This window comes from Musca autumnalis, unplaced genomic scaffold (genome assembly GCF_047663935.1).
Source record: "Musca autumnalis isolate F117 unplaced genomic scaffold, ASM4766393v1 scaffold_1, whole genome shotgun sequence".
NCBI classification, from domain to species: Eukaryota; Metazoa; Arthropoda; class Insecta; order Diptera; family Muscidae; genus Musca; species Musca autumnalis.
The window spans coordinates 143,036,453-143,049,023 of NW_027411644.1; the positions used below are offsets into that span (position 1 = coordinate 143,036,453).

The window sequence follows — 12,571 nt, forward strand, 5'->3', positions numbered from 1 at the left end:
TGTGTATACTTTAGAGATAGCCAGTGAGTTCTTACTGAGAGCAAGTGAGCACACATTTCAAAGTGTTTTACATTGAATTTTACGCTCCCTTGCTCTCAGTAAGCGCCCACTGGTGCATGTGTTTGTTTTTTTGTGCCTTTTGGGTTTGTATTTTTTTGCACCCAAACATATAAAATGTTTGCACCCAAACATATACAATGTTTGCACCCAAACATAAAATTGTTTGCACCCAAACATATTTTTGTTTGCACCCAAACATATATATCTTTGCACCCAAACATATATATCTTTGCACCCAAACATAAATATCTTTGCACCCAAACATATATATGTTTGCACCCAAACATATATTTGTTTCCACCCAAACATATATTTGTTTGCAGACCCAAACATATATTATGTTTGGGACTGTTGCAAACATATATATGTTTGCTGCAAAATATGTTTGGGACATATGTTAGAGAGGCAGTTTTTTTTTTTTTTGCGTGTGGTAGTAGTTTTCATATCACTGCACGCAAACAGCCTCGTTTTAGATTATCCTAAAAGAGGAACTAAAAGGTCTCACAGTTCTAGTGTTCAATAGATTAAAGATTAACACCGAATTTCTGCAAAAAGACCCGCAGCTTGAGCGCAGAACATCAACAACCAGGAGGGACAAAGTATGGTAATCAACTTTAAAGATGTGAACATGGCGGAGCGAGAGTCAAGCTCATAACAGATTACAATCAATTATTTACAGTGGCGAGCAAGAAAAACATTATGTTCCAAAGAGACTGCAGATGCCGCCATCTGTATCCCGATAGCTCAAAATCCACATTATGGCTGTCCCGTGAATAAATTTAAATAATAATAAAATTAACAAGTTAAACAGCGTTAAGTTCGGCTGGGCCGAACTTTTTTAACCTCCACCATAAAATTAATTGAAACCAGATTTTATCAATTCGGTTAAATGATGTGGCTGAAACATTAAAATTCTCAAAATCGGTAGTTTCCGTTCTACGGGGGCTATATGAAAACGTGGACCTTTACCGACAATTCTTTGCAGGAAGGAATGAAAAGGAAAAAAATACGAAATTGTTGCCATTTCAGTTGAATATGTGGCTAAAGTAGTCAAAATACCTAAAATCGGGACATACCGTTCCATGGCGGCTATATGAAGACGAAGACCTTTGTCGACAAATATCAGGCGACAAGTTTTATAACCTCAACGATGTCTAAGTACCAAATTTCAGTCATTTCGGTGGGATATTAAGGCCACAACCTTCACAATAGCGACAATCGGGAGGTACTGTTCTATGGTGGCTATATGAAGACGTAGTTCTATACCAACAAATTTCAGGTGGAAAGTTTTATACATTCAACTATGTCTAAATACCAAACTTCAGCCATTTCGGTGGGATATTGAGGCCACAACCTTCAAAATACCGAAACTCTGGTTGTACCGTTCTATGGGACGTGGACCTATACCGACAAATTTCATGTCGAAAGTTGCACATCCCTAAAAACTTCAAAATATCGATAATCGAGTGGTACGGTTCTCTGGGTGTAATATCAAAACGTGGACTGATATACTGCATTTTTAATACCAAACATCCTAGGAGTAATAGAAATTAGAAAGCTCTATATTAAGAATTGCGAGCTGTATCCTGATCAGTGTTGCCGTTCGAAAATTTTTTTTCGGCCCAAATTTTCCTTAAAAGGGCCCAAAACGACCTTAAACGGCCCAACATTAAAAATTAAAACAAAAATATATATTTATCATAGATACCTTTTATTACTTTTAGAAAAATCGAAAAACATATTGTCTATTTTTACGTAAAGGCACACGGTGCTCTTGAAACAATTTTAAATGGAAGGTGCTTACACCTTGGAAGTTTTTGCGAATTCTGAAACTACAATGTTTATAGATGAAAAAATCAAAACACAAAAAAATCGCAGGAGCGCTTTTTAAATAAATCGCGATTTGAGTTGCCATTTTTAGGGGTTGTTTAGGTTTTCACGAGTTTGCTTAAAAGCCGCAAGTCCTATCAAAATGGGACTGAAGAAAATGTTGTAGCTTTGAAAATTCTCTACAAGAATGACCTTTACGGTATTTTCGTCGGTTTTACCGTTTTTGAGATATAGAAGTTCAAATTGGGACAATGTACTGACTGTATCGCCCCCTTACAAAACAATGTCATGAAGGGTGCGTCTTAACTAACTTTTGATGAAAACCGCTTACACAGGGAAAGTTTATGTGAATTCTGAAACAGAAATATTCATAGATGAGAAAAATCCAAAAACAAGAAAAAATCGCTGTAGGGATTTTTAAATAAATCACGGTCAAAATTCACATTTTTAGGTGTTTTTTAAGGTTTTCACGATTTTGCTTAGAAACCGCAAGTCCAATCGAAATGGAGATAAAAAAATGTTGTAGCTCTGAAAATTCTCTAGAGGATTGACGTTTACTATTTGTTCCCAGTCTGTACTATTTTTGAGATAAAGAAGCTCAGTTTACATTTTTATGCTTTTTTGTCAGGGTTTCGCGATTTTGCTTGAATATGGTAAGTCTTATCGATATGGGACCTGATAAAATCTTAAAGCTGTGAAAATTCTCTACAAGACTAGCTTAAGTAACTTATCCTTAGTTGTACCATTTTTTTAGATATATAAGTTTACGTTGGGAATTTGCAGTCATGACATTGTTTTATAAGGAGGCGACACAGAATTGAATTGAATTTAAATTGTCCCAAGTTGAACTTCTATATCTCAAAAAAGGTAAAACCGACAAGAACACCGTAAGGGTCATTCTTGTAGATAATTTTCATAGCTACAACATTTTCTTTAGTCCCATTTTGATAAGACTTGCGGCTTCTAAGCAAAATCGTGAAAACCTAAACAACCCCTAAAAATGTCAACTTAAATCGCGATTTATTTAAAAAGCGCTCCGGCGATTTTTTTTGTTTTTTGATTTTTCTCATCTATAAACATTGTAGTTTCAGAATCGGCAAAAACTTCCGAGGAGTAAGCACCTTCCATTTAAAATAGTTTCAAGAGCACCGTGGGTAGTATGTCGCAAAAAATTGTCTGAGATATAATGATTAGAAGGCAACAATTTATTGTGATTTGAATGTAGCATATAAACTTTAAGTGCGTGTCTCTCGAAACGGCGTTTTTGAAGTCGGTGCCAACGATAGCTCTAAAACGAATTGACCGATCTTCATATGACCTTATTATATTATTCATGTGAGCTTATTAAATACATAAAACGCTTGCCTTTAAGCGAGACAGATTAAAAAATTATTTTGCCCAATTTTTTGACGGATGGACGAAACCTCATCAATAGAGTTCCAAGCATAAGTGACAAGAAATTATCAAAAATTGTTTTCCCAAAAGATTAATCGAAAATTTAATTAACAACTATACAATACAAAAACCAAAGGGAATATTGAGAAAACTTACAAAAGCATGATACACGTTCCTGGTATATCAGAATGATTTCAACATGCTGATTTTTACGACAAGAATAAACACAACGTAGCATCTAAGCCCACCAACACTTTAAGACGTCTTTTTAGCCAAACTAAGAATAAGGTTGCAAAAATTGATAAACACAATATTGTATACCGGATTGAATGCGATGGTAATGAACAAGAAAAATGTGGTAAAATGTATGTTGGTACCACGAAGAACAAACTTAAAACTAGATTATCGGCCCATAGATCTGACATAAAACTTAGACATAGAAACACAATCCAAAAAACAGCACTTGCTGACCACAGCAAGTTTAATAACCACTTGCCAAATTTTGAGAGTGTTCACATACTTCAATCAGAGAGTAATTATAACAGGAGATTAACATTACAAATGTTAGATATTAACAACTTACCAGCCAAAAAGAAGATAAACTGCAAGCGCGATACTGACAATGCAGCATATTGCTATCGTCATTTGATACAAAAGAGATCGTGCAATCGTAGAAACATTTAGTGCAATATTTACATTCAACAATGCACTATAGGTCAAACGGGCCATTTTATTGGCCAAAAGTCTTAAAGTTAAAACAAGTATTTGGTTTAAGTTAATGTAGCGTTTTTAGATTCAGGGAGAAAAATGGAACAACGTGGGCCAAAAAATTAACCCTTTATGGACCAAATACACAATTGGTACCTTAACCCTTTGGGGACAAAAACTGAAAGGTCTGTTATTTGTCTATAGAACTGAAGGCATCGACGTCCGATAAGTCCAGAAGCTTTTTTGTTCTGTTTCGTTTTAGTTTTAATGTGAATATGCCTTAAAATTATTACTTTGAAAATCCCAAAGTATGATGTGACATATTTTGACTATAACTGTATATATTTATAAAAGATTTGTAAATAATTTGACTTTAGAACACAACAGAATGCTGTAGACTCCAATTTGGCTACCAGTATTTGGTAAGAGGTTTAACCATGACTTCAAAAAATCAATATTATGGAAAATATGGTAACCTAAAAAAAGTTGTATAATTCTAGTCGAGCAAATTTACGCAAAATCACATAAAATTTTCTGCATTCGGCACGAGTTAATGAACCAATTTCAATTTTCACTTTCATTGCCGAACGTTGCCGAGACTTTAAAAGCGTACATAACCTCAAAATGTTCTACTTTTTTCGAAAATTCAAAGTTATCACCCATTTAATAACTATTTACACACATAAATGATGATAGGAAGGCATTTTTGATAAATAGATATCAAATACTTTCTAATTAAATCGTTACTTATGCTAATATTGTGATTTTGTTTCACCCTGAACGTATACAAGTAAACATATTTCGTTAACAAGTTTTTAAAGATATTTGGATAATACATATTTGGCAGCCTGCCATGTAACGGTATAATTTCTCATACAAAAACCAAATTTATTTTTATTATATTTGAAGTGTTTCTTACAAGAAAGAAACACAAAATAAGTGCAAGTACAATGTGCGAAATATGACTTTTGGCCAGTAAAATGGGCTGTTTGAACTATAGTGCAATGGTAGAGAAACTACATTAGTTCAAAGTAAAATTTGACTTAAATATTTTTACGTAAATTGTAAGCGAACTCATGTGTATGTCTTTGTGTTTATCTTTACAATATGCTGTGATAATTTCTATTAAGTAACATATATTGTTATTGTTTTTGTAGATCTTCCCTGAAGATGCAATTTTATAATTGCGAAATATTGGAATGAAGAAAAAATAAAAATAAACTTATGACCTCAAGCTCAAATAAAAACTTTATTTATCAGTTAAAAGTGACAACTAAACTACTAGGATGACCTTCTTGGCATTAAGTTTTAATGTGAAAATTATATTTTTAATGCCACCAAATTGCTTTATTTTACGTTTTCAAATCCATCCAATAGTAAAAGTAAACATGTAACACTAATATTTGATATTTTATAAATTATTGTTTAAAATTATTAGCATGAAAACGGCCCAAAAGGGATTTGGGCCGCCCATCGTCCCACAATTAAAAATTATTTTTTATTCGGCCCAAATTTGGACCGAAATGCCCAAAACGGCAACACTGATCCTGATTTTGACAGACAGACAGACGGACGTACATGTTTATATCTACACCTATAATTTTATGCTGATCAAAAATATATACTTTATAGGGTCTCCGACGTATATTTCGATTACAAGCGGAATGACAAATATAAAAGGCATTTATTATATTATATTTTTTAAATATATAATTGTTTTCATTCCAAAAATTTATAATATTGGGAGGAAAATATGTTTTCCACAAAATGATCCATTTTCTCCCAAAGGGGTTCCTAGTCAATCTACAACACCAACAAAATGAAATAGTTAAGGGAGGTTCCGCAAAAAAATCCAACATCGATTTTTGCCATTTGAGATAAAAGTAACTTATGAGACATACTAAATTGTATGTATGTAGCCTATATAGATTTTGAAAGTACAAATTAATTTCTTACATTGAGTGTACCATATCCAGTCGTGTATCCAAGTCTCTGTAAGCGATCTTTCGTGGACGCACTGTCTTCTTCTAACTCCAATGATTTGTTCACTTTTTGGTATGTGCGATCCCATTCTGTCATATCGTTTAATAACCTGAAAAAAATTAGTTATGCTGTGTTATAACCTTGATATATTATATTCAATTAAAGTGCTTTTTCACTGGGCTAATTAGATCAACTGTTAGAGGGAATAAATAAAACTAATTATTGCTGCACCCCCCCCAACCCCCCCTATAGCTGTCAAAAAAGTTTGAAAAATTATAAAAAATGTTTGCAAATGGACGACTAATATCTTTCGAATAAGCTATATTTTTTTAAAAGCGGTTAGCAAATGTTTGGGTTATAGTCATAGAAGTGTAAAAACGAATTAAAAATAGGAAAATGATTTTCCTCCTGCTCTAAGCTGCTTAGAAGATACCAAACATAATTTATTATTTGTAAGTAAACTTTGAATTCTTTTGAAAAATACATGAGATATGCAATTTTTATTTTAAAACTTCCCTACAAGTGGTGTCTTAGACACGCCGTTCGGACTCAGCGATAAACAGTAGGTCCCATATCATTGAGGTAATATGAGAAGAGAAGTCTCCCTTGTACCTTCTGGGATTTTATACCCTCCACCATAGAATGGAGGGTATATTTTTCCGTTTGTAACGCATTGAAATACTTATTTGCAACCCTATAAAGTATACATATTTGTTATCAGAATAAAATTCTGAGTCGATATAGTATAGATTGACTGATATAGTCTATCAAAATTAAAAATTTGTTAAAGAAGTTTTTATTATATCGGTCCGCCCGTGGACAAAAATCGAAAATTTATGGCAACAAATTTGATTCCGATTGAAATAAATATTACCTAAACACATCAAATTGTTAATATCCAGTACAATTTTAGCCAATTTATAGCGGTAATATGTCAAGTAAAGTCGAAAAATTGAAAAGCGTTCGCAGCTTATGAGTCGACGGCGGAATTTTTGCAACCCCTATTTTTGGTCCGACTCATGTCAAATTTTGAGACTGGGCATATTTTTGGCTTCTGATTACATTGCAATCGAAACATATGACATATGCTAAATTATGCAAAATGCATAAATTTTTGCATATGCAAAATTTATGCATTTTACATATTTTCTTATGCAACAAATATTTCAATAATAGGTACAAAAATGTTTGTGTGTACAATTTTTTTGTTTAATATTATCGTCAGACAAGTCAATAAAATAGAGAAATGTATAACCACAGCCACAACCTTCAAAATACCGAAAATCGGGAGGTATCGCTCTATGGGGGCTATATGAAGGCCTGAACCTAAACCGACAAATTTTAGGTGAAAAGTTGTTTACCCCCAAGGAAGACTTAATACCAAATTTTAGCCATTTCGGAGGGATATTGAGACCACAACCTTTAAAATACCGAAAATGGGGAGGTACCGTTCTATGGGGGCTATATGAAGACGTGGACCTACACCGACAAATTTCAGGTGGAAAGTTTTATACCCACAGCGAAGACAAAATGACAAATTTCAGTCATTTGGGTGGGATATTGAAGCCACAACCTTCAAAATACCGAATATCGGTAGGTACCGTTCTATGGGGGCTATATGAAGACGTAAACCTATGCGGACATATTTCAGTTGTAAAGTTGCATACCCCTAACGAAGACTTAATACCAAATTTCAGCCATTTCGGTGGGATTTTAGACCACAAATCTTTGTATATATTTTTGCATATGGTTTTGCATATGCTCATTTTATGCAGATATGTACAAATATGTCAAAATATGCACGATATGCAGAATATGCAAAATATGCAAAAATTTCTGGGCCTAATTCGTTTTGTAATAAAACGAGTTTCTGTCTAATCAGATTTTCTCTACGACCATCCTAATCGTATTTGCATTTGCATAGGATTCCGCTGTCTACTTATGAGTGAAATTATAAAAAAAATAAAGAGGTAAATGTACAATTTCCAGATTTTAACTTATAGTTGATAGCATTGACAATGTTTTTACGTAAAAAGATATTCATACAAAGTTTTCTAACTTCCTTAAAAATAAATTCTATAATATTTTTCTGGTACTTTTAAAATCAGTAGTGGGATTCTCAAACTCATTTTTTGAGTTACCGACAAAAATCGGTAACTTTAAAACGCAAAATTATGAATGAAACGTTCAAATAAAAGTTGACAACACTGTTGCTATCGGTAGAACTTTACGACTACTTTTTATTGGCCGTTAACTTACCGAATAATATTGCTAATTACCGAAATTAAAAGCATTTTAGTTTTAACGATTTTTGTCGGTAACTCAAAAAATGAGTTACAGAATTCCACTACAGTACTATAAATTTATGTTGAGTTTTACTAATGTTGGGAGTATTTGGGAGACTCCCTGTTTTTTAAAAAGTACACCTTATATGGGGGCTATACCTAAACGTGGACCTATATTGAACATTTGTTGCGAGGATATATTTTGTTCACTGAGAACTCAAAATGCGAAATTTCAACCAAATCAATTGGAAACTGTGTCTAAATTCATCAAAATACCAAAAATCAGACATTACCTTTATAAGAGGGCTATATCTAAATATGGATCTATATCCACTCAATTTTTTTCTATCATCTTGTCTCGTTTTAAAATATGTTTAAATTTTCGAGGCGGTAGCTCGATTAGAATTATTTTTGTCACTCCTTTCAATACAAGTGAGACCGCCTCTTAATTGTTTGCGATGTCAAAATGTAAAGTATGTTTGGACAATCTATGTCGCGTAGAAATATTACGATGTGCAAAGTATGGACCAGAGTGAACGAAAAAATGGTTAAAGAGTAGTATAGAGTCTTCTTTGGGCCCGGAAATGTGTCAGTGCTGGTTCGCGTTTTGGATTACCCCTCATAGAAATGCACATATTTAGTCTACTTTGGGCCTACTAAACTTTTATCCAGAAATTTGTGAGCACTGAACATGAACGTTTTATGTAGCCAAACTAGAACGGTACCTCCCGATTTAAGGGGGTTTCAGATGACTGAAATGACTGAAATTTAATATTTAGTCTTCTATGGGGCTATAATAACTCTTCCCCCTAATTTGTCCATAAATTTCCACGTTTTGATATAGCCACTGACATTTATGACATTTTCGAAGAGTCAACTTTGCATATATGTATGTAAAGTCCTGCTTGTGCATCTAAATCATATTCTTTATGTTTTGTGAAACGGTTTTATGTATTGGAAATAATTCACCATGATTACTTTTTAAATTTCATGTTTTTTTTTAATTTTTTTAAATTAATTTAAAAAAGTATCCAAAAATATAGGCTTCCTCCTCCATCGAGGAGGAGGGAAAATTTTCAAGGGAAGATTTTTTTTGTTATTTACTGACAGAGAAGGCTTAATATACAGAGAAGACTTGTTTAAAATTTTACCTTTTTCACACATAAAATGTTTTTGCTGTTCGAAAAATCGAACACCAATTACGACGAAGTGGGTTAAACAGATAAACAGAGACATCACGCAATCTTAGGGTGTTTCGATTCAAATCGTCTTTTGGATAACGATATTACGTCATAAACAGTGTCGTTTTAAGCGATTTCGTGTGTACGTTAAATAACATATTATTAACATATTCTTGGTATGCTATAAGTATCTGTCAAGAAATTAGTCCATATAAATCCAGTCCTTCGGGTACCTCCCATTCAAAATTTTTATTTTTTACCCCCTTTATTTACCCTTACAAATTTCAAGTAATTGGTTTACGCAATTCACCTAAAATCGTGGCCAAGAGAACTTCCATAACGGAAAGAAAACTAAACATTTCACATAAATTCAGAATATTTTATGGTGGAAGCTTTTTACTTGGTTTTCATTAGGTATGTACCTAAATAAAGGGTAAAAATTTTGTATGTAAAAACTATACACATCACCAAAAAAATTACTTGCCCCCCCCCCCCTAGATTTGATCCTGGCTACGCCCTTGTAACCTACCTTAAAGCTCAATATTGATTTCACATATTGGTGGTGGACGGCGAATGAAGGCAATGCCGATATTTTAACATGCAAGGAGAGATCACCACGAAGTAATAGCATTTCTCTGCATACATATTTCATCAATATTCATACATGTTTCATCAATATATAATATAACAACAAAATCTTCCTCGGATAGTTTAATGCAAATTACAAAATTTGTAAATTTATGTAAGTGTAATCTGGATCGTAAGTACTACATGGGGTAAGCAATCCAAGACTAGGTCTTAAACTGTATCCAGTCCAAACATTTGTAGTACTTAGCATAAGCCCACACATTTTAAAAGTTTGTGGAATTGTACTCGAAACAGTTGAATCAAAAATGTTATCAAAATATTCCACATTTATCATGAACACCAGCCAACACAGACCAGTAGGTCTTTTCATAGAAATTGTTCTAATTTCTTCCTTTAAGTCTAGTATGTTTCCTCATAGAATATCTTAGGACTTACGTAGAGAACATGTTGGACTTCATGTTGATGATCAGTAGGAATTCTCATAGAAGACACAAGGTCTTTCATAGTAGTCCAATAGGTCCACTCATAGAAGAAAAGATGAGAAGACCAGTGGACTTCTAGCAGAAGACTTGCAGGACTTTTATAAAAAACATATAAGTCAAAAAAACAAGTGAAGTAAATGGGATGATCATGTGATATCCTACACCACTACTTCTGGACACTTTTCCACGAAATGTTTTGAATTACATTAAAAAGTATATTTTAAATGCTTTATGTTTCAAAGTAGATCTGACAAAACTATACTTGGATCCCAATATATTGTTCACATAACGTCAATGTTATGTAGGAAGATATATAACAAAATCTAATAAAGGACACAGAGTCAAAATGAACTACTTTAATTATACCTCAAATTTGGTACTATTAATCATTGGGCAGGAATGCTTTTGGTTAGAAAGTTTGGATATTATCCATTTAACATCAATTCCAAGAGATCTGTTACATATTAGAAGCGATTACCATATTGAAAGGAAAATATGTTATGGGCTTAATTTTTGGAATTCCAAAAAGGTGCCTGAAAACTTTACATAATATTTCAAGCACATGCCCATTTTTGGTACATAGATTAAGAAAAAATCAGCGTTCCAAATCTGTTTTCCTAACTTTGATCGTTGCGCGCAAAAGATATGACCGTTTTAATTATTAAAATTATTATTAATTTAATTAAAAATTCTAAAAAAATCGCAGCTTAATATAGTAAGCTGTTATATCCTATTATCGTTAACTGAATTCGTAACCTTTGCGATGATGCAAAAAATAATCGCAAAGTATCAATGGATTCGCGAAAAATCAAATTTGTTAAATAATTTCACGTATTTACAAACATATTTTTGAAACAATAGCGCTCATACATACGAAAAATATATAAACAAATTATAACAGGATCCAGACATTTTGAGGAATAAAATGAAACCTAATTTGTGAAGGTTGGAGCTATAGTATTCATGTTATTTGCAACAAGTGAGCCAAGGCTATAGTCGGGTCGGGGCCGACTATGTGATACCCTACACCACTAACCCTGTTCATAAGCTTTTGACTAATAAAATTCAAAATATTAAAATTGGGATAGCTTAGCGATCTTTGCTCTGAATGTCTTCATTAACACAGGTCATTTTTTTGAAACGCATTTAAGTGCATCGACAGTACAACCCAAATAAAAAATGGAAAAGTGGGATGTATGCCAGCCATCAATAGGCTTCTTTCTCTGTTAGACCCTCATCGACCCCCAACAGGATCCGATGAAAATTTCGTAGTGTGATTGCACAAAAATGGAAAAAGGGATGCATTACCGACTATTGCGATATCTCTGTTGTTTGACCACCTATGACAACCTACTTCACATCGTTGTAAAGGTGATATTTGCTACTTTACTTGCCCGGGTTTGCTTTCGATATACCTCCTACAGAATGGAGATATTAACTTTGAAATAAAACGTTGGTCTTTTTTCCAAATATTTTTTTTTGTCACATTTCGACACCTGAATAATATCCGACCATTATCAAAAATCAAAAGGTTTTTTATCTGTGTGATCCCCAATAACACCCAAAATTTCGTGACGATCCAATTAAAATTGCGACATGTAGCGTGATTTCCAAAAAAGTGGAAAAATTGGATGTATTACCGACTATTGCGATATCTCCGTTATTTGGATATCTACGCCAACGTGCTGGCGTAGATGGGATTTTTTACTTTCATTGCCAGACTTTGCTTTTGGAAGGTTCCGAACCAAAGCTGTGATATTCGTCACTATTATTAAAATCGCAAAAATGAAAAGTTGTGTTCTATTAGCGGCTTTTGCGATATCTTCGTTGTTTGACCACCTACGACAACCTACGTAACATCGTTGCAAAGGTGATATTTTCTACTTTCATTAGGTTGACTTTTTCTCCAAATACGTTTTTCCCCATTCCGACCCCTGAATATTATCCGACCATCACCAAAATCAATATGCCTCTTTCTCTGTAGGATCCCCATTAGCCCCCAAAATTTCGTGACGATCCGATCAAAATTGCGACCTGTAGCGTGATTACAAAAAAAAAA

At 33.4% G+C, this 12,571-nt stretch overlaps 1 protein-coding gene across 2 annotated transcripts in view; it reads right to left on the bottom strand.

The window, feature by feature from the left end:
- Positions 1-12,571, bottom strand: part of Desi (DM4/DM12 domain-containing protein Desiccate) — a 148,691-nt gene that overhangs the window by 76,531 nt on the left and 59,589 nt on the right. For both annotated transcript variants that reach the window (XM_073956597.1, XM_073956605.1), the window contains exon 2: positions 5,950-6,085. In XM_073956597.1, the coding sequence (XP_073812698.1) occupies positions 5,950-6,085 (136 nt within the window). The remainder of the gene's footprint in view (positions 1-5,949; positions 6,086-12,571) is intronic.